The 24,244-nt window shown below is 35.5% G+C and overlaps 1 protein-coding gene across 2 annotated transcripts in view; it reads left to right on the forward strand.

Moving 5' to 3' along the window:
* RNF217 (ring finger protein 217) overlaps positions 1 to 24,244 on the forward strand; it is a 138,536-nt gene that overhangs the window by 94,511 nt on the left and 19,781 nt on the right. For both annotated transcript variants that reach the window (XM_054491767.2, XM_054491766.2), the window contains one exon: positions 3,847 to 4,011. In XM_054491767.2, the coding sequence (XP_054347742.1) occupies positions 3,847 to 4,011 (165 nt within the window). The remainder of the gene's footprint in view (positions 1 to 3,846; positions 4,012 to 24,244) is intronic.

Here is a 24,244-nt window from a genome sequence, read left to right on the forward strand (position 1 = left end):
TTCACTGAGGAGTGAACTTGTGGGCTGTTGGAGAGATTAGACATCTACATCCCTAATGGAAGTTCCATGAGAAAGGTACTGAATCTGGTTGCAAGAAATAGGGAAGACATCTTGAAGAAAGGAGCATTTGATCAAGATAAGACTTTAATAGATTTAATTCACCGGACTCTTCCAGTTACCAGAAGCAGAAATGTACTGTTTCTTGGGCTACCTCAATTAGTGAGGTTTAGTCTAAGGCTCCATGGGGAGTAGGAAGGGCAGGAAAATACTCTCCGCAGCTGCCCAGGCAGGCCTCATAGAGAATCAGACACAAACTCTGGTAGTGTGAGAGCCCTTCTGTCATCTCACCAGAAGTCAATGTCTGTGTCCTTCGCCAGTGGTCTGCATTGTAGTCATTTAGCTCTTTCTGTCTTTGCCTCCATGAAGGCATCCTTTGTATCTCCATGACACTCCTCAAGAGAGAAAAATCTATCTTGGCTAATCTCCATTCAACAATGAGCACCCCTGCTACACAAAGCTCATGCCACCGCTTAGGCAGCTTGCCAACTAGTGGATACATGTTTTTGGCTTAGGTACTCATTCGTGGTCCAATAAATTGTGGCCTGGGCAATGCAGTCACACGGTATAGAGCAGTGCCTCTCAAACTTTAGGATGCATACGAATCACCTCCGGACCTTGTGAAAATGTGCGCTTTTGGCTCTGAGGTCTAAGGATTCATGAATTCTGTGTTTCCAACAAGTTCTCAGGTGATGCTGATGTTTCTGGCCCTGCAACCACACTTTGAGCCACAAGGACAGGGCATGATGATTTCTGTGTGACTGTAATTACTAAGAAGGCAGGCACTCCATGTGGTGGGTCTGTGGTTGTGAGATAGCATTTCATGTGGAAGAATAACTGTAAATAAAAGAGTGGAGGAAGATGCAGTGTTGATGTCTGTATGTGTTTGTGTAAGGCCAATTTTGAATATGGTTAAGTTCAAAATGAATGAGGCATCGTCAGAACAAAAAATCTGGGACAATTTCAGATGTAGTCTTTTAATACCAAAGTTGTTGGAGTTGGCTATTAGTCCTTTTATGGTTTTAATCCAAAGCAAATAAAGAGTGATTCTGATGTTTTCAGTGAGAGATAGTAAGCAATCCAGTATGAATTTAACTTATTCGTATTCACTTGAGAGCCTGCCCCATAACTCTGGTCACAGTTTCCCACTAAGTCTGTGCTGTTGGTGAGGATTTGCAATAGGATCTGCAGTAGGACTTGGTTGTTTATTATGAGCCAGAGTCCCTGGTTTGGACACAAAGTGTCAGATTCTTTATTATTCTGATGCCTTAGGAGAATCATGCATTGCTATAACTGTCTTCATTAGAGATTCACAAATGTGATAGTTCAGTACTTAATCACAAAGATCTTTGAGCCATTAAATGTCTGACATTTATAGAGCGAATCCCAGTTTCAAAGCATCTTTACATTCATTCTAATATTTCATAAATATAATCTAAGACTGATTAAAAACTAGAGAGATCTTTTCAAAAAGTTTATTTAATGATGCTAGAATCTAGTGATTCAGAATTATGAATAATGTCCAATAGAAGATAACTGAATTAACTTTTCAGGTCTTCTGACTTAATGTTAGATGTGTAAGGAAAAGCAATTTTTTTCCTTCTTTCCTCATTTCATTCATTATATTGGAAGGAAGGCTCCATGTGATATTTACATCTAATCTTCATTGCTCAATGGCAAATGGAAGTAAACATTTTATATTGTTTTCTTAGCTGAATCTCATCTACTTCAACTTGTTTTCTTTTAAAAATGATTTATTTTCATTGTAATGATCAAAAAGGAAAAAAGAGTTATTTTAAATAACTAAACAGTAACATCCTTTTTTTCTTTTTTCATTTTTTTACTTAAACCAAGTAGTTTCTCAATTTATATAGAGTAGATCTTGAAAAGAATTTTCAAAGTTCACCTTATCTTGGTAATCATGTGGAATTCTGACTTACTGAATAGTTTAATGATATGACCATCTTTGACTACTACTTTTTAAGTTGTCAATTGTCAAAGAACAAATGCCGTTTAGTATAAGACGTATAGTGAAAAGTATGCTAAACTTGGAGCCAAACAAACTTACGTTTAAATTCCTTCTTAACACATATGTGCTGTGTTACCTTCAGCAAGTTACTTAATCTATCTGAGTCTCATTTTCATCATCTGTAAACTGATGATGTTCATATCTACCTTCCAGCATTATTTTGAGGATGAAAATAAATAATGCATGTAATATATTCAGCATACATGTTACCATTGAACAGAATTTTAATAAATAAATAAACATGAAAATCTTTTAAGCCTTATGACAGAATACCATTTTTATATAAAGTTAATAACAAAAGTACTTTTACTTCATATTTGCACAAGAGGAGCATTATCCATTCTTGACATAAGTGAAAATTACAGTACTTTGAGTTATTAACAGAAGAGCTGTGATTGTAATTGCCACTCAGCTAATTAATCTATGTAGTAGAACCTCCATTGTCAAAAAAGTTGTTTTCCAAAAAGGAAATTCTAACTAACCTTTAAAATATAGTCAGTAAATTCACACGTGCTGCAGTGATGTGACATAGAGGAGCAAAGAGAGTGGTCAGTTATAAATATCATTCATAATGAGACATTTTATTAATCCATTGTAATCACATGGGGCTCTGTAAGTCAGGTTATACCCATATGCTTTTAGAGAGTTAGGAGTGGAAATAATGTGTATGAGTGGAATATTCCACTATCATTCAAAATAAAGGAAGTCAGATAAAATATCCTCCATGTCAAGTGGAAGACAGATATTCTGATTAAACTTACACATGCACTGTCATATACCCCTCCACATAGTGAAATAGGAAGGCCCGTTTCTGACGGTTTTCTACGTACAGGCCACAGGGCCTCTATATTGATATATTTCTAATACTAGAATACTTTGCATTGTTTTTATAATTAGCCTTCCTTACGTTGGTAGCAAACCAGGAGTATCCATTATTTTAGGTGCTGCTTCATAGCAAATGCTGTTCTAGCAGTTTGTTTGTTACTGTGTTTTTATTGTTGTTGTTGTTGTTTTGAGACGATCTCTCTCTGTCGCCCAGGCTGGAGTGCAGTGGCACAATCTCGGCTCAACTGCAGCCTCCGCCTCCCGGGTTCAAGTGATTCTGATTTCTCGTGTCATCCTCCTGAGTAGCCGGGATTACAAGCATGCACCAACATGCCCACCTAATTTTTGTATTTTTAGTAGAGATGGGGTTTCACCATGTTGGCCAGGCTGGTCTTTAACTCCTGACCTCAAGTGATCTACCCGCCTCAGCCTCCCAAAGTGCTAGGATTACAGGCATAAGCCACCACACCCAGACTGCTACTGTGTTTTTTATTTGATGAGGCATCTGTGGGGCTTTTTAAAAATAAAATGAAATAAGCCATTCTTAAGAAGACAATGGAAATGGCTGGGTAATTCGTTCAAGGGAAAGGTGAATTAAAGGGCAGCCTGAGTGTGTGGATTTGGGGCCTTGTGAGCCTTCAGGTTCAATCTGGAAGACTGCACTTAAATCTGGGAGATTTTCTTAAAGCTAAATTGGTTTCCAGAACCAAATGTTTAACTCCAGTACAGCCTACAAATAGCCAAGTCATCCTTGCCAAAGCAATTCTTTCTTGTAGTAACAGAGTATTCATATCTTAGTGTAGTTTGGGTCTTATAGAGGGGGAGGTATTTTAAATTATAAACTTTTAGCTAATTTCCCCAAGCATCACCTTCTTATCCTTTTAGACACTTTCAGTATGTCCACTAGTAATTAATATGATTATTTTCTTACACAGATCCAGTGCCCTACCTGCCAATTCGTCTGGTGTTTTAAGTGCCACTCTCCTTGGCATGAAGGTGTTAACTGCAAGGAGTACAAAAAGGGAGACAAATTGTTGCGTCACTGGGCCAGCGAAATTGAGCATGGGCAGAGGAATGCCCAGAAGTGTCCAAAGTGCAAGGTGAGAAAACTTTTAGGAGGAAAAGAAAAAACATGTACATCTGGATATGACTGAACAATATTTACAATATTGAAGCGAATTGTAACTGTCTTAACGCAGGTATGTAGAAAAAGAGTATTTGCTCTTTTATTTTAGAAAAGTAATTACATAATTAAACTGAAAATTTTTATAGATAAACAATGTATATTCTTATTATTTGCATTACTCTTCAAAATTTAAGGAGGCCACATATAAATATTGACTTAAGACATTGAAGTCCTTATATTACATTTAAAAATGAGGATGTACTTTATGGGAAAAATATAGCATAAAAGTGATATAAAAGTATAAGTTCTAGTCTGCCACGTGTACTATAATTATTGCTTCTCAATTACATAGGCTTTGAATCCTTGCAATCTTTTGCTTTTCTTGCTGACATTGCTGATCACTTAAAAATTATGTTAAATTGAACTGATTGTTTTGCTTTTTTGCAAATCTGGTGAAGTAAAAGCTCATAGCTAAAATCAGGACTTAGGGATTTTATGAATCCCACTTTTCATCTTTCTTTTGATAATCATGCAAGTAATCAAGACCTAGCAGGCAATTTGAGCTCAGACCTAGATGTGTTGAAAGTTAGCCAAGCAAACAGCCAGGGAAGACTCTTCTACAGGAGGTCAGCCAGTAAATTCAACCAGAAAACTTTGGATTTGATGTCTATAGTATAGGGATCTGTTGAAGTTTGAAAGTTTTAAAAAATCTTACTTTAGAAAATCATATGTGTGTGTACACTTTGCCTTATGTGGTTTCTACCCTTTGCCAAATTTATTTTTGGAAATAATCTCTAAATTGGCCTGATTATCTTTTAAGCACAATTCTGCAATTACTTCTTGGAGACTTAGCACCAGATAAATGAAACTTGAATTGCCAGAAAATGTTTAAAATTTAATAATTATGAATACAATTGGAAGTAAAAGTATATTCTAAGCCTATCAATGAGCATAATAATAATAAATGTACAGGTTTACTATACCAAATTCACATACTAGTTTATAAATATAGTAAGGAGAAGTATTGTATGAAATAACATGTTGCATTTTTAGCAATTGGAAGAAATTTTTGAAATAGTTTAGATGACCTGGCTTTCTAATAGAAGTGATGTCTAAAGATATTTGGCCTGAAGTTTTCTTTGTTTTCCTTGTGGAAGGCAAATTCATCCACAGTCACCCATTTTGTTTTAGGGCTATTTCAGATCACTGCATCAGTTGCTCAGTACACTTATTTTTCATTCCATTAAAGAACAACTAGAAAATGAGGCCTTTCCCCCCTTTCTCTTGCCTTTTTAGGTTATTCAAAGCTACTTCTCAGTTTCAAACAAAACAAAGACCAATAGGAACTTAGAGTACTGTTAAGTTATTCTACTTAACAGTTATTCATAAGTGCACTTTATATCCTTTGGAAAGCTGTAAAGACAATTCCAAGTTAGCCTGGTTCTACAACTGGATTTGGAATGAGCACCACTGCAGCATTATACGTTGGGGAAATTCCGAATAAACTGATGTAACACAAAATACATACATTTATTACTGTAATCTCTTAACCCAACCTGAAATGGACTATAATGTAAAGGAAGAAAAAGAAGCCGACCATGGGGAATTTACTGAATGCTCTAACAACTTCCCACAGTTGTAACAAATGTAGGTAAACTGTTAAGAGAAAGCATAAATGCTGGTTCCCTTTTGAAGTAATAGCTAAAAGGTCAGGGCTTTAAAAGGGATTACCTTTTAAATAGCTGAAAGGAAAAGAACCATGGAATCAGTTGACATTATTACATTGTAGCAGAGAGCCTACTTTCTGGTGTGATCTGGGTTCTGTGAAGTTTCTGTCTGTTTAAGTCATATTTTATGATTTGTTTGGAGTATAAATGGTTTCATTTTTCTTTCTCTTTTAAGCATGACTTTAAAACTTTACCTTTTTTGTTGGACCTTAAAATTATGTTTTGCCCCATGAAACATTTCTATTATTACAACAGAAACCCATGAGGAGATATTACTGAGTGAATTAATATTTGTTTTATACTGTAAGGCTTTCTTTTCATAAATATATCTTTTACCATTTATAAATATAAAATAGGAAGATGGTAGGAATTTGTGAAAAAGAAATGAAGAATTTCTCACATAATGCCTCCAGGTAAACAATTATCACGTATTTTCATATAAATGCTTTCAATCATGATAACTAAATGTATTTAAAATTTTGTTATGAAAGTATATATGTGTATATATATATACACACACACATATATATATATATATTTGTACCCTACTATAGGTATATGTTTTAATTAGTTCGTAGTTTTAGTAAATATTGTTATTTATTTATTTATTTTGAGACAGAGTCTTGCTCTGTTCCCCAGCCTGGAGTACAATGGCACGATCTCGGCTCACTACAACCTTCGCCTCCCAGGCTCAAGCAATTCTCATGCCTCAGCCTCCCAAGTAGCTGGGATTACAGGCATGAGCCACCATGCCTGAGTAATTTTTGTTTTTTCAGTAGAGACAGGGTTTCACCATGTTGGCCAGGATGGTCTCAAACTCCTGACCTCAAGTGGTCCACCCGCCTCAGCCTCCCAAAGTGCTAGGATTACAGGTATGAGCCACCACACCCAACCATATTTTGATTTCCAAATGATTTGTTTATCAAGGTAATATAACATCAGATAGAAATTTGGAAAAGAGAGGGAAAATATTCACCCAGAATTCTGCCGCTCCACTATACTTAACTCCTAACATCTTATTGTGTGCCCTTGGTCTTTCACCCTATTTAAATGGCTTTTTAAAAAGTTCTAGTTGCGATGTTCAAACAATTTAATATCATTACTATTTTCACCTAACATTGCAAACATTTCTCATATTACTAAGTAGTTTTCAAAACATTTATTTCATTAACCATGAACTGTGTAGCACTTGCTTAAATATTCCTCCACTATTGGATACCAAGGCTTTCTTGGTTTGTTCTGGGATTTTAAAAAATTGTGTATTATAAATAATGTGTTGATGATATTCATCTAGAAATTTTTTTCCATATTTTATACCTTTGAAAGCATATATTTATAAAGGTAGAATGACTGGGTTAAAGAATATCTAAGTTTTTAGTATTTAGCACATATTGGCAATTTGCTTTCTAAAAGGAATGAATCAATTTATAATTCCACCTAGAAAGTTTGAGGACCTGTTTCAGTGTGAGCATTTGTTGGCATTTTAAATATTTTTTAAATATTAATTTAATAATTTTAAAATATTTTTTCTTGTATTTTATATTTTCCTGTTTTCTTGTAAACTGAATATAAATTCGTGTATTTTTGAGTTTGTAATGCCCCCTTTTAAAATTTTCTGTTCATACCCTTTGCCCATTTATGTGGGACAGATTGGGGCATATTTTTATTATCAAATTATGTGACCTCTTTATTTAGATATTTAAACTCCACTTCTGGCATTATTGTCTCCACATTTTCCCTGTTTTCTATTTCTTCCTTTTTATTTGAGTAGTAGGTTTTTTTTTTTTACTTAATTGATTTGCATATGTATTGTTTAATTTTTTTGTTTTTGTTTGACTAAATATATTATTCTCTTTCTTTGTGGTCAAATACACAAGCACATATGTCGTATGAAAACATATGTTTATATATTTACATATCTTTGTATATCTTTTGTAAATATGTTGCTTCTAAGTTTAAGTCATTTATTCAGAAGTTTGATTAAAAGTTCAATTTTCTTCCTTTAACTATTTGATTTTTTAATATTTTAACTCTTTAATCCAACCATAATTTATTTTAGTGTTTATTATACATTGGGTACCTGAAGTAATATTTTTTCCAATTGTGTTTATGGGATGACTTTCCCCTCATCAATTGATTTGTAATTTCTCTCTAAATTATATCTTAAATTACAATATCTTAAATTATAATACATAATAGTCTCTTTTCTTGCTGCTGATTTTTAAAGAAAATTCTGTACTTACACTGGTGAGTTTTCAATGATTATGCCTTTGTTAAATTTGCTAATCTAAGCAAGGTTTGATAATCTATTAATTCATTATTTTAATTAGTATTCTAAATGAAACAAAATTTTATCTTATTTATTTATAAACATTACTTCTCTCTTAGTGAGTTTTTACCTTTTTCTCAAATGGATAGACCAATTTAATACATGATAGAGTATTATGAAGAGATTTGACTTGTGCTTAGAAATCAAAATTTTTATTTATAATTGTATTTTGGCAGGTAATCAGGATGAACGTTAAAATTTTTTTCCTCATGTTCAAGATACTTACAAGTATGATTTTTATAGTAAGATAAAAATATACAAACATATCTAGAATTAATTGATAGAATATTTTTATGAAAACATAACCCACCACATTAAGATCAACTTTACTTAGCCATTTTTATTTGAATCTTATTGTTCCTTTTTTTTGTTTGTTTGTTTTGAGATGGAGTCTCGCTCTTGTCACCCAGGATGGAGTGCAATGGTGCTATCTCGGCTCACTGCAACCTTCGCCTCTGGGGCTCAAGAGATTCTCGTGCATCAGTCTCCCGAGTAGCTGGGATTACAGGTGCCCACCGCCACGCCCGGCTAATTTTTGTATTTTTAGTAGACACGAGATTTCACCACGTTGACCAGGCTGATCTCGAACTCCTGATCTCAGGTGATCCGCCCGCCTCAGCCTCCCAAAGTGTTGGATTAAAGGCGTGGGCCACTGCCTCATTGCTTCTTAATGCAAAGTATTTTTCAGTCACTTATGAAGCACCATTTTTTATCTTAACAATGAATTTTCTACTTAATGTAAATTCTTAGCCTATGGAAAATATGTGCTAATTTTGAAATGTCTTCTAGTTATCTTAGTTATCACAAAAATAAATCTAGTTTGTAGACTTAGTCATTACAAAACCAAGTCTAGTTCGTAATAGTTTTAATATTAAATTTAAAGCAAGTAGGCAATCTAAATTTTGTTGGAAGTATCAGAATATTTGTTCAATGTCATGCAAAAATTCATTTTAGACTGTTTTATACCACAGATTAGATACTAAAGTCTGAGTTAAGAAGAAAAGTTTCTAAGTCAAAAATTAAAAGTGAGATGCATGCTAAAAATAACAAATACAGGATTATACATTATAAAAGCAAATAAACAGTTAATAAGCACTGTCACACATACATACACTAAATTGTAATTTATTTTATTCTAAGGTCAACATATTCATTATTTCTAGATGACAGGAAGTTACTTTTATGTTTTTAAAAGAAATATCATATGTGCATAGTCATTTCTGGATTCTGATACGCCATCTCTACTTTGGTGCCTTTGTCCAGTGCTCTTTGTTTGTGGTGTTATCACAGTAATAATAGCACTAACATGTACTGACATTTCTTGCATGTCAGTCTCCTTTGTAGTTACTGTAAATATATTGTCTCATCCAAACTTCAGATGTGATACTAAGATTCTGATTTTCAGTGTACCACTCAGATCATCACTATTAAGTGATTTGATAAAACTTTAAGGTTTTGCACAATAATTATAACATAACAGGATTGGTAGTATGTAAGTTACATTTGTTGTCTCAATTCTCAAAAGAAAGCCGTAAACAACTTTCAAGATGTTTACCACCATTTCAAGATGCAGAACCAGTTTCAGAGAGTTTAAGTAATGACCAGAAAAGCAAGCAGAAAAAAAGTGAATTGTATTTATTCATAATTTATTATAAATTTAGAATTAGAGGGATTTACTTCTCATGATATTTCCCTTTAGATATTTTATTCTCTCCAATCCTATAATAGAATGCTTTGGGCAAGAATGTACTGATTCAAAGAAAATGAATAATTTTCCCCTGTTCACATAAGGTCAACACAAAAGCCATTTTTTTGGTCTCTTATATCTGTGGCTATGTAACTTGCAGTTGCTGAAATAAGAATCTGAAGTATTAATGTTGCATCTTATAGGTATCCTGCAATTCCTTAGTACTTCATATATCACTACAAAAGCACATTCAGAGGCTGATAACTACTTTCAAATAGTACCCATTCAGGATAAAATAGCTTTCCCCTAACTACTGATAAACCATTTTTAACTCTCCAGATTGCTTGAAATCACTAATTCTGGAGCAGGGGTTGTCATTGGCACTGTTTTTATGGTATGCCAAGCTCTAGACCTTAGTTGTTAGAAGCATGATTGTTTGATGGCACATACTTTGTAGGATATTAACTACATTGTATCCAATGCCCTGTTTTTATGACAAATAATGTTAGTACTTGCTTACTGTCCTGAGATTAAATATAATGTGACTACCTATAATATTTTATTTTAAAAATCGATATGTTGTCTTAGTTATAAAATAGAAATAAGTGAAAATATTATAATGAAATAATGCATATTTTAACATGTAAATACTCAGATATCATGACATTTTATGGTACCTAAAGTGAAGAAGTGAAAGAAGAAATGAAGAAATAATGAAGCAGTCAAATTTGTGCATGCATTTAGATTTAAGAAACCTTGAAGTGAAATTTGAATGTTATCAATACCTATCCTTTATATTTAATATTTTAAAATGAGGACAAAATAAGTATGTGTGTATATATTATTTATATATGTATATTGCATGTCATCTATACTTGTATGTATATACACATACGTATTTATGTGTCTGTATGCATGTGTATATATATATATAGTTAGGGTACTAGAAAATGTAGTGTACATTAAAACCATGCAAACATATTTTGGGCTAATATATAAAGTAGAGTTAGGTTCTAAATGTAACCAATCTCATCAATTTACACAGTAGTTATATAACTGAAAAATTCATTGTATATTAAAACTATGCAATCACACATGTAATCCCAGCACTTTGGGAGGCCGAGGCAGGCGGATCACGAGGTCAAGAGATCGAGATCATCCTGGCTAACACGGTGAAACTCCGTCTCTACTAAAAATAAAAAAAAAATTAGCCGGACATGGTGGCGGTCGCCTGTAGTCCCAGCTACTTGGGAGGCTGAGGCAGGAGAATGGCTTGAACCCAGGAAGCAGAGGTTGCAGTGAGCCGAGATCGCGCCACTGCACTCCAGCCTTGGCAGCAGAGTGAGACTCCGTCTCAAAAAAAAAAAAAAAAAAACAAAAAAAAAACAACCATGCAAATGTTATTTTGTGTTTATATATAAAATAGAGTTTGGTTCTAACTTAAGATATTTCAAACAGAGTTTTACCAATATGAATGTCCGATGCATTTAAAAATTACATGAGAAAAGCTCAATTCTGTATTGTGCAGGATATTCTAAGCATTGCAGGACATCCATAAATGCCAGCCCCACCATCTTTGTGACAACTAGACACCCCAACAACAACTAAATTCTGAAGCGTCTCCTGGGACATGAGAGCACCTGTTGAGAGCTGTGTTATAGAAGATGAGGGCTTCTGCAAAGGATGAAATCCAGTGATCTATGTAGACAGGAAATTGAGTAAAAAGCTGCCCATTTTCCATGTGGGTGCTGATGGAGACATTTTTGCTAAAGGATCTAAAGCTTTCTTAATGTAGTTCATTAGTTTCCATTTTCATTTCCTTTCAGGTTTTAAGACTTGCTTTCTCTTTCTACAGCAAACTACACATAGAATTAAAAACAGGGCACACATTTTGCTCTTGGCTCAGTCGGTAGGCAAATCATAAAGTTTTGGGGAACTGTGAGAAAAGCTATATATCCAAATAGCTACTCAACATCTTCAACCGGATCTAATAGACTTCTCCAACGCAGTATGTTCTCTTCTCCCCAAAATGATTCTTCTCATAGCTTCTCTGTCTCAGTAAATGGCCACTCCAGTCTTCCAGCTGCTCAGGCCAAGAACTTTAGGTTATCCCAGACTCTGCTTCTTTCATTTCCCATGTCCGGTGAGTCATTAAGTTTTATAGATTGTGCCACTAAAATGTATTTAGAATCTGACCACATCTCAGTACCCCTACTATCACTAACCTGGGCAAGGCATCATTGTCTTTCTCTCTCCAGGATTTTTATGTACCTCCTAACTGGTATCTCATTCTTCACAACTTTCTTAACCCAGCAGCTAGAATGATGCTGTTAAACATAACGCAGATTACATCACTCTGCTCAAAATGGTCTGTGGTTCCTATCTCACACAGAGCAAAAGTCAGTCCTATGACGACCATAGAACCCGTCACCCTCTGGACATGTCCCCATTCTGTGACTCCTCTAGTCTCATCTTTCCTTCCTTCACCCTACTACAGTCAAATTTCACTGCTGGCTGTGCTTCGAAGCAGCAGGTATTCTCCCTTCTCAGGGTCTCAGACTTACCTTGTCCCTCTGTCTGGAATGTTCTTGCCACAGATGTGTGCACTGCCAGCTCTCTCACTTCTTACATGTTTTTGAGGAAAATTCAGCTTCTCAGTAAAACTTCCCTTGGTCACCTTATCTATAATTTCAAACCACCGTCCCCTACCTCAGTAGGTACTATCACCTCCCATATGCCTTATTTTTTTCTCCATAGTATTATATTACTTATCACTACTTAAAATAATGAACATATTTTGCAGCCATGAGAGCAGAAATTTGATCTATTTTATTCTCCGAGTTACCTCTAGTATTTAGAGCTGCTGCCAGGCTTTGGATAGCACTAAATAATAGATAATGGCTGAATAAATAAATGAATATACTTTTTCATTCTACCTTATATGGACTTTTAATGAGAATTTGTTGTGTGCCCTGTAGGATGTGGTTCTTTTTCTTGTGGAACTTGCAGAAGGGGAGACGTGGTCCTTAGACTGACAATGATAAACACTATTGCACTTCAGTGGAATATTGCAGGGAGTATTATACGAGGGTTCATGGCGAAGGGACTCAACACCATCTTGAGGAATCCAAGGGAGCTAGGTTGTGGAGGATTGTTGGATGGATTATGGCATGATGAAAGGTATCCAGAAGAGGGAGATTACAATTAAAACTGCAAAGGCACAGAGCCAGGAAGTGTTTGATGTCTCTGGGAGCCACCGGCACTTTGTGGTTAACTTAGCATAAGGTTTATGCAAGGAAGTGGTGAGAGGTGGGGCTGGAGAAGCTAACAAGAGCTGGGACTTTGCAAACAACATTAAGATGGTTGGGTTTTATCCTCCAGACTATAGAGGCCATTGAAAAATAAAAGCAGGAGAGTAGTGGTATCAGATTTATATTTTAGGTTGGCTGCTTGTTGATTTTATGGTGCTAGCTGTAGACATCTGAAAGAAAATAATGACAATATGAACTAGGCCAGTTGTCAAAGGGCTGGAGAAGAAAAGAACTAGATAAATATTATGGGGCTAAAACTATCTGACCTTGATGGAAAGTTGAATGTGGGAAGTAAAAACAGGATAACCACCAAATATTTAGTATGGGTATCTAAATGGATGGTGATACCATAAACTAAAATAAAATAATGGAGACAGAGTTAGATTTATTTATTTTTTGTTGCAGTGGTGAGCCATGAGATGACGATGAGTTTGGTTTTGTTCACTTGACTTTGAAATGGCTGTGAGGGATATAGGTATATCTGACTAGCAAACAGTTACTATGTGAGTCACGAAGCTCAGGAGCCAGGTCTTCAGTAGAAATAAAGATCCACCTTTGTTGGAATAAAGTTGAAACCATTTGAATGTGGAAGTCATCACCCAAGGAGCAAATGCAAAGTGGTGAGTCCTGGATGGAATTAAGGGCTTGGTGAAGGAACAGGAACCTCAGAGAGGAGAGGAGAAACTGGAAAAAAGATGTCACTGAAGCAAGAGTGTATCAAAGGTCAGGAAGGAGGTACTGAGCGACTGATTAAATGACACAGAGCTACAATAAGATAAAAATTTAAAACATGTTCGTTATATTTGGCAGATAGGGGGTCATGGATAATATTCATGTGTTTTTTTAAAAAGTATTTATCAAGAACATGCTGTGTGTTGGTACTGTGCACGGCTCTTTAATGAGATAATGAAAAAGAAGTACATGATCTGGGCCCCTGTAGATTTTATAGACTGGAAGAGTAGAGAGTCTGAATGGAGGGATACAGATAATTAGAGAGTTTTATAATGTAGAGTGAGGAATGCTGCAACAGGGCTAGTGCAGGGTGCTTCTCAATTAGTAGATACAATGCCATAAATATGCTGTATTTAGAATTCTCTCCCTACCTTTAAGTCCCCTTAACTGGAGAACTGCTACCTGTCCTTCATTTCTTAGATCAAATGTCATTTTCTTAGAGAAACTTCCTCTGACCCTTACACCAGATCAAGCTCATCTATTGAGTACTGTCTTCATACTTTCTACTTTTCCTTCACAGCATTTGGCATAGAATATATATTTGTTAGTACAATTGATTACTCTCTGTCTACACCTATAAGCTCCTTAAGGGCAGGAGCCATGTCAGACTTTATCAGTGAGAAAATATTTTTTCATGCATTTGGCATAGCTTATGCATATATATTTGTTTATACAATTGGTTAATGTCTGTATACATGTATAAGCTCTTTAAAGGCAGGAGCCCTGTCAGATTTTATCAATGAGCAAAGTAATTATTTGTTGAATGAATAAATGAATGAAAGACAGCTAGATGTTTCAAGAACATGGGATTGCAGTCAGCTTAGGAGGAATTGAGATGCAAGTAAGAATAGTGAGTAGAGTATTCTTTGGAAAAATTTGGTAAATATGAAAATGTGAAGGTAATCATTGGGTAGAGGGCCAGGTGGAATGAAAGGAAGGATTTAGTAGGATGGGATGTATCATCACAGAGAGGAAGGTGAAGATGAAGCTGAAGGAGGGGAAAACTGGCATCTGAAGATTTCTGAGAACATGGGACAGTGGGATCAAGGGAAGTGGTGTGGTAAAGAAGAAGGAAGAAAACTAGGCTCATTTATTGTATGGCTCTACCCTGAGGAATAAGATTTGGACAGTATACTGCACTTTAATGAATTCTTGTCATTATAAATTAATCATAAGACTTAACTTGAAACATGAGATTTTCTATAACAAAAAAAAGAACTCAGTACATTGGAGACAATTAATGCTATCAGAGTGTTGGCCTTAAAAAGCTAACATTATAGCAAGAGACACCAAATAATTTTGAAATCAGCATCTTAGTTATTTTTGCAACATAGTCTGCTGTGATAGAAGCAACTGTTTCTTGTTCATTTGGAGTTTTACACCTGATAATTAACCTCTAAATAGTAGTCTTTTACACCTAGTCCTTGATATTGTCTATTGACTCCCTGACATGGCAGTTGAGGATTCATTTTACTTACTTGAATTTAGCTGCATTCATATTGCTGCAAAGGATGTGATTTCATTCTTTTTTATGGCTCAGTAGTATTCCATGATCTATATATACCACATTTTCTTTATCCAATCCACTGTTGATGGGCACCTAGGTTGATTCAGTTTGTTTGCTATTGTGAATAGTGCTGCAATGAACATGCAAGTGCATCTTTTTCGTGAACTATTTTCTTTTGGGTATATACCCAGTGATAGGACTCCTGGGTCCAACTGTAGTTCTAAGTTCTTTGAGAAATCTCCAAACTGCTTTCCACAGTGACTGAACTAATCCACATTCCCAGCAATAGTGTATAAGCATTCCCTTTTCTCTGCAGCCTCACCAGCATCTGTTGTTTTTTGACTTTTTAATAATACCCATTCTGACTGGTGTGAAATCTCAGGGGATTTTTTTTATTTCAATAGTTTTTGGGGTACAGTTGGTTTTTGGTTACATGGGTAAATTCTTTAGTGGTGATTTCTGAGATTATAGTGCACCCATTATCTGAGCAGTGTACACTGTACCCAGAACGTTATGCCTCATCTCTTTCCCACTCTTACCCCCTATTCCTAGTCCCCAAACTTCATGAGATCATCTTTATACCTTTGCATCCCCATAGCTTAGTTCCCACTTATAATTGAGACCATATGACATTTGGTTTTCCATTCCTGAGTTACTTCACTTAGAGTAATGACCTCCAGCTCCATCCAAGTTTCTGCAAAAGACATTATTTCATTTCTTTTATGCTCCTCAGTAGTATTCCATGGTGTATATATAGCATGTTTTCTTTATCCACTCATTGATTGATGGGTACTTAGATTGGTTCCACATCTTTGCAGTTGTGAATTGTGCTGCTATAAACATGTGCGTGCACATGTATTTTTCATATAATGATGTCTGTTCTTTTGGATAGATACTCAGCAGCAGGATTGCTGGATGAAATGATAGCTTTACTTTTAGTTCTTCAAGGAATCTGTTTTCCATAGTGATTGTACTAACTTGCAGTTCCACAAACATAAAAGTGTTTTCACCACATTCACACCAACATCTATTGTTTTTTTGACTTTTTAATTATGGCCATTCTTGTAGGAGTAAGGTGGTATCTCATTGTGTTTTTAATTTGCATTTCCCTGATAATTAGTGATGCTGAGCATTTTTTCATGTTTGTTGACTGTTGGTATATCTTCTTTTGAGAAATGTCTATTCATGTCCTTTGTCCACTTTTTTATGGGATTTGTTTGAGTTTCAGGAAACTTTTTTAAAGCTTTCCTTGTAACTTTTGTTTCTAATTAATTTTCCAGTCATTGAAGGAAATCCATATATAAAAATACTTTTAAAAATAAATTCGAAGTTAGGATTTTATCTAGAGTAAAATATTTGTTGGGGGCAGTAATACCTAACAGTCAATTTAGTTATCAAACGCTGCTTAAACAATAAAGTAAGCCTTCATTTCTTGTTGAAACTGGAGACAAATACTTGTGGGCAGATGTATACTGATTTAGTCAGAAAACATTGTAGGTTTAGCAGTTCATTTATTGTTATTCTTCTATTCTTCTACCTTATGATTAGGTAGAACCTTGTTTGAAAATAAAAGGCCACATTCCAGTTCTGTTTTTTTAGATACTTTGTGGGCATTTTATTGAGCTAAATGTAAACAACTTGAGGACAGTTACTATTTTCTTCATGCAGATGGTTCCCAAGTTAGGATGGTCTGACATGATTTCGATTTTTCTTATCATTTTTCAACTTTTCCATGATGTGAAAGTAACATGCATTTGGTAGAAACCATACTTTGAATTTTGAATTTTGGTCTTTTCCCAGGCTCACAGTAAGCTGGGCAGTGGCAGCGAGTTGTGCAGCTGGCAGTCACGCATGCCATCACAAGGGTGAACAACCGATACTCACAGTGGACTGGGTTGCCAGCATTTTTTGGATATTGTGTTTTGTTTTTTCACATCCCGTGTCTACAAATTGCCCATTTTCAACCTATGATGTTTTCAACTTGGAGCATCTGCCTACATATATATATATATATATATATATATACATCTCTTATTACAGGTTTTAATCCATCCTGTGAAGAATATCCTAGGCACAAAAATGGCTCCTTGTGTCATTTCCATCTACTACAATGTGGACTTAATATCAAACTCTTATAAGGGAATGTCTAGCTTATTCTGAACATTTCATCTTATGACCTTAAGTATAGAAAGATATAAGTAATGCTTGGTGCCTAAATATTCAATTCCTTAAATGTCAGTCATCCTTATTTGTTATAGATAGAAGAAACTATGAGTACTAACAAATCAAATGTCATTCGTGGTTTCTGAGTGGTAAATTTTATCTAATGGATTAGGATTACCTAGTCTTTCTCCACCTTTTAAGTAAAAAGAGAATTTTGATACTAAATTTTAGCCACTTGGGCAATTAGTTTATTTTTTAGCAGAGCTAAACTGATGAATATTTTTGGAGCTATAATAAAAAATAAAAACAGCTTCATTGAGAACAAAATGAACTTTCTGTAAATATAATTTAAGCCTATTTTAAGGCTTTATGTTTTAAAAACAAAGATGACACTGTTAAAGTGAGACTGATAAAGGTGTACTTGGGGAATTCATTAGCATAAGAAATGTATTATCCCCTGGTGGTATGAGTTTAAAATTACAACTTGCTTAGCAAATGTGAAAAATAATGTCTCCTGTTGCAGATTGCATTTTGTTAGTTTATTTCTTTGTTAGTGTCAAATAAAATATTCGTATATAATCAAGATATATTCATAATAATATTAAAGGCAGCACTGTGTACTTGACAGTTGGTAAATGATGAAACAATTTTTTCCATGATTATGTGTATAAAATACTCAAATTAATCTATAGAGCCATATAATCCCAAAATGTACAAGGTTACTATAGAGCTTACAATTTTGCCACTTCCTGTACAGAAATATTATTTGACCAACAGTATTTTAGTTGCCTGCTGCGTTTGGAATATAATAGTACTAATAAGGAAAGATTGTTAAAAGAGAAAGGCTAAAAATTGCAAACTTAATTATTTAAATGAAATAATGAATAGGCCACATAAAGATTTCAGAACCCAATGAAGCAATATTACAAACAGATATAAAATTACAGTGAAAATTATATGTGAAATATGAGGCAAAACTTATTAGAACAAGTTTTTCTGTCAGGAAAAGTGATGCCATTTGAAGGAAGAATGGCACAGAATGGCAAAAACAAGAAGACACAGATATACCTTGTAGAGGGAGAGCTGACATGGTTGTCTGACTGGTTGGCAAATAATATGATTGATCTTCTGGCGTTACCTTTTAAGGTCATAATAAGAGGCTACCTAGAATAATAAAGAAACAGACATGAATTCAAAATCTTTCTCACTCATGAGAATTATCACTCAGGCAGATTACTTTTCTGACCTCTGGTTATGAAAAAGAATGCCAATCTCATGGTGCAGTTATAAGGCTAAAAGTGCTAATCTGTGTACAATGCTTGGCACATAATAGGCTCTATGCAAAAATTAGTGCTCTTTCCTTGGTAGATCACCCACGACACTGCTATCAGTGTCAAATCAGGAAATTTGTTAAGTCGTATTATCTCCACTTTAAGATCAAACACAATATATAGTCAAAAAGTTGAGTGTACGATGCTTTGGGTTTTCAGCAGTTGTCTTCAAACATGTCCTAGTGCTCATGTGGTTTAAATAAGGATCAGAAATGATCCAGAGGTCCAGTAGGGCTGTTGGCCTGTGGTATTCCTAATGCCATTTACTGTGCTAAATGGATGTGGCTACAGTAACCATTGATAAATATGAAAAACAGAGGGTAAGTGCTGGACTGACTTACAGAAAGCTAAAGGGCTTAAGCTTCAAAGACCTCCACCTGCACAGGCCCCTTCTTAGGCCTTGTAGCTAATTTGTATTTGTAAGCTGGATTATTTTGCTTAAAGAAGGCTTCTCAAATTAAACAATCTACAGGCCTTGCAAAACCTGGATCCACTGCTACTGGTCTGTCATGTAAAAGTAAAAAAAATCACTATGACTAAAAAAGTTAGATAAGGCAACCCATAGCAAGAAACATGAGTTTTGCTTTTCTTGCCCAAATCGTGATTTGTTGGTAACCCTTGACCCTAGGTGCTTATATGCCCTTGACCACACCCTTGCCTATCTAGGAAAGCACTCTGTAGTCCAGCATCAGCCTAAGAATTGCCCATATGAAGAAGTAAGAAAGGGGACTGCCTGGCAATCCAGGAACTTGCAGTTAAATTACCCAGGTATTTGATTTCTGACATTTTTAGGTGGGTAAAGGGGAGTAAGTAGATGGGAAACAACTTTATATTGACCTGACTCCATATGTGCCAAAACGAGTTTGGCACTGTGCATAGGTTATCACATTTTACACTGGTTGGTAAGGAATATTATCTAACTTGATGCTTGGGAGAGATAAAGTAACTTCTTTTTAAACAGCTAGTGGAGCTAGAATTCAAACACAGGGCTTTGTGAAGTCAAAGCTCATGTTCTTTCCAACCTCCCTGTAAGGCTGAAGCTTACCTGCCAAGTGTCAGTCAGCCACTGGAAAGGAATGGACATTTCACCTCCCAGTTCTCCTAACGATTTTGAATACATAAAGTCCTGCCAGCCAATTGACAAACTTTTCTTTCTTGGTCCCTTCATTTCCCCATGTATGAAGTGCCTGCCTGTAATATGCTGTGTTCCACTTAATTATTACTTCAAAATGATCACAGTCACCAAGAAACTCTCCAGTTAGGTAGGTAGGTAGACAGAAAGATAGATAGATAGATAGATAGATAGATAGATAGATAGATAGATAGATAGATAGATAGAGGTGGGAGGAAGGGGGAGAGAGAGGTGTTATCTTTTAAGTGAAATTTTTATGATTATTATGATTAATGGCCATTATTAGTTTACAAGCAGCCCCATGAGTTCTTTTGAAATTTGTATTGTTCCTTTAAATTGCAGTTTTATATTTTAGTTATTTAATCCCTAAAACTGAAATACTGCACCTAATTTGGAGTTAGGAACTTCAAAAAATTTTTATTCCTAAAAGCTATACAACAAGGTTTTATTTTATAGTAAAGAAAAATTTTCATCTCTCAACCTCTTCATTTCTCCTTTCACAGAACTCTCTTCTTTTTCCTGGATGATTTTATCCCACCTCCATAATCACTGACCAGTTTTTTTTAATGCAGTTATAACTACACTACTTCAGACATTCAAATAAATACACTGTATTAGGGGAAGGAAAGGATAATTTTAAAGGAAATATAAAAAGTTGTGGCTTATGGCTAAGGCTTGACTGACAAGAGTCAAACAACTACTGAAGGATTTGACACACTTGTTAATTGTAAAACTCCCAATTGCATTAAAATATTCACTGACGCTCTAGTCCCAAAACAACACAATGAATAGAAGCCTCCACTAATCAAAATGGTATCAGGAGCATTTTCAATAAAATTTCTTTTTTTTTTTTTAATTTTTTTCTTTTTATTATTATTATTATTATTATTATTATTATTATTATTATACTTTAGGCTCTATGGTACATGTGCGCAACGTGCAGGTAAGTTACATATGTATACATGTGCCATGCTGGTGCGCTGCACCCACCAACTCATCATCTAGCATTAGGTATATCTCCCAATGCTATCCCTCCCCCCTCCCCCCACCCCACAACAGTCCCCGAAGTGTGATGTTCCCCTTCCTGTGTCCACGTGTTCTCATTGTTCAATTCCCACCTATGAGTGAGAATATGCGGTGTTTGGTTTTTTGTTCTTGCGATAGTTTACTGAGAATGATGATTTCCAATTTCATCCATGTCCCTACAAAGGACGTGAACTCATCATTTTTTATGGATGCATAGTATTCCATGGTGTATATGTGCCACATTTTCTTAATCCAGTCTATCATTGTTGGACATTTGGGTTGGTTCCAAGTCTTTGCTATTGTGAATAATGCCGCAATAAACATACGTGTGCATGTGTCTTTATAGCAGCATGATTTATAGTCCTTTGGGTATATACCCAGTAATGGGATGGCTGGGTCAAATGGAATTTCTAGTTCTAGATCTCTGAGGAATCGCCACACTGACTTCCACAAGGGTTGAACTAGTTTACAGTCCCACCAACAGTGTAAAAGTGTTCCTATTTCTCCACATCCTCTCCAGCACCTGTTGTTTCCTGACTTTTTAATGATTGCCATTCTAACTGGTGTGAGATGGTATCTCATTGTGGTTTTGATTTGCATTTCTCTGATGGCCAGTGATGGTGAGCATTTTTTCATGTGTTTTTTGGCTGCATAAATGTCTTCTTTTGAGAAGTGTCTGTTCGTGTCCTTCGCCCACTTTCTGATGGGGTTGTTTGTTTTTTTCTTGTAAATTTGTTGGAGTTCATTGTAGATTCTGGATATTAGCCCTTTGTCAGATGAGTAGGTTGCGAAAATTTTCTCCCATTTTGTAGGCTGCCTGTTCACTCTGATGGTAGTTTCCTTTGCTGTGCAGAAGCTCTTTAGTTTAATTAGATCCCATTTGTCAATTTTGGCTTTTGTTGCCATTGCTTTTGGTGTTTTAGACATGAAGTCCTTGCCCATGCCTATGTCCTGAATGGTATTGCCTAGGTTTTCTTCTAGGGTTTTTATGGTTTTAGGTCTAACATTTAAGTCTTTAATCCATCTTGAATTGATTTTTGTATAAGGTGTAAGGAAGGGATCCAGTTTCAGCTTTCTACATATGGCTAGCCAGTTTTCCCAGCACCATTTATTAAATAGGGAATCCTTTCCCCATTTCTTGTTTTTGTAAGGTTTGTCAAAGATCAGATAGTTGTAGATATGTGGCATTATTTCTGACGGCTCTGTTCTGTTCCATTGATCTATATCTCTGTTTTGGTACCAGTACCATGCTGTTTTGGTTACTGTAGCCTTGTAGTATAGTTTGAAGTCAGGTAGCGTGATGCCTCCAGCTTTGTTCTTTTGGCTTAGGATTGACTTGGCGATGCAGGCTCTTTTTTGGTTCCATATGAACTTTAAAGTAGTTTTTTCCAATTCTGTGAAGAAAGTCATAGGTAGCTTGATGGGGATGGCATTGAATCTGTAAATTACCTTGGGAAGGATGGCCATTTTCATGATATTGATTCTTCCTACCCATGAGCATGGAATGTTCTTCCATTTGTTTGTATCCCCTTTTATTTCCTTGAGCAGTGGTTTGTAGTTCTCCTTGAAGAGGTCCTTCACATCCCTTGTAAGTTGGATTCCTAGGTATTTTATTCTCTTTGAAGCAATTGTGAATGGGAGTTCACTCATGATTTGGCTCTCTGTTTGTCTGTTATTGATGTATAAGAATGCTTGTGATTTTTGCACATTGATTTTGTATCCTGAGACTTTGCTGAAGTTGCTTATCAGCTTAAGGAGATTTTGGGCTGAGACAATGGGGTTTTCTAGATATACTATCATGTCATCTGCAAACAGGGACAATTTGACTTCCTCTTTTCCTAATTGAATACCCTTGATTTCCTTCTCTTGCCTAATTGCCCTGGCCAGAACTTCCAACACTATGTTGAATAGAAGTGGTGAGAGAGGGCATCCCTGTCTTGTGCCAGTTTTCAAAGGGAATGCTTCCAGTTTTTGCCCATTCAGTATGATATTGGCTGTGGGTTTGTCATAAATAGCTCTTATTATTTTGAGATACGACCCATCAATACCTAATTTCTTGAGAGTTTTTAGCATGAAGGGTTGTTGAATTTTGTCAAAGGCCTTTTCTGCATCTGTTGAGATAATCATGTGGTTTTTGACTTTGGTTCTGTTTATATGCTGGATTACATTTATTGATTTGCGTATATTGAACCAGCCTTGCATCCCAGGGATGAAGCCCACTTGATCATGGTGGATAAGCTTTTTGATGTGCTGCTGGATTCTGTTTGCCAGTATTTTGTTGAGGATTTTTGCATCAATGTTCATCAAGGATATTGGTCTAAAATTCTCTTTTTTTGTTGTGTCTCTGCCCGGCTTTGGTATCAGGATGATGCTGGCCTCATAAAATGAGTTAGGGAGGATTCCCTCTTTTTCTATTGATTGGAATAGTTTCAGAAGGAATGGTACCAGCTCCTCCTTGTACCTCTGGTAGAATTCGGCTGTGAACCCATCTGGTCCTGGACTTTTTTTGGTTGGTAAGCTATTGATTATTGCCACAATTTCAGCTCCTGTTATTGGTCTATTCAGAGATTCAACTTCTTCCTGGTTTAGTCTTGGGAGGGTGTATGTGTTGAGGAATTTATCCATTTCTTCTAGATTTTCTAGTTTATTTGCGTAGAGGTGTTTGTAATATTCTCTGATGGTAGTTTGTATTTCTGTGGGATCGGTGGTGATATCCCCTTTATCATTTTTTATTGCATCTATTTGATTCTTCTCTCTTTTTTTCTTTATTAATCTTGCTAGCGGTCTATCAATTTTGTTGATCCTTTCAAAAAACCAGCTCCTGGATTCATTTATTTTTTGAAGGGTTTTTTGTGTCTCTATTTCCTTCAGTTCTGCTCTGATTTTAATTATTTCTTGCCTTCTGCTAGCTTTTGAATGTGTTTGCTCTTGCTTTTCTAGTTCTTTTAATTGTGATGTTAGGGTGTCAATTTTGGATCTTTCGTGCTTTCTCTTGTGGGCATTTAGTGCTATAAATTTCCCTCTACACACTGCTTTGAATGCATCCCAGAGATTCTGGTATGTTGTGTCTTGGTTCTCGTTGGTTTCAAAGAACATCTTTATTCCTGCCTTCATTTCGTTATGTACCCAGTAGTCATTCAGGAGCAGGTTGTTCAGTTTCCACGTAGTTGAGCGGTTTTGAGTGAGATTCTTAATCCTGAGTTCTAGCTTGATTGCACTGTGATCTGAGAGATAGTTTGTTATAATTTCTGTTCTTTTACAT

Source organism: Pongo pygmaeus, chromosome 5 (genome assembly GCF_028885625.2).
Source record: "Pongo pygmaeus isolate AG05252 chromosome 5, NHGRI_mPonPyg2-v2.0_pri, whole genome shotgun sequence".
In the NCBI taxonomy this organism is placed as follows: domain Eukaryota; kingdom Metazoa; phylum Chordata; class Mammalia; order Primates; family Hominidae; genus Pongo; species Pongo pygmaeus.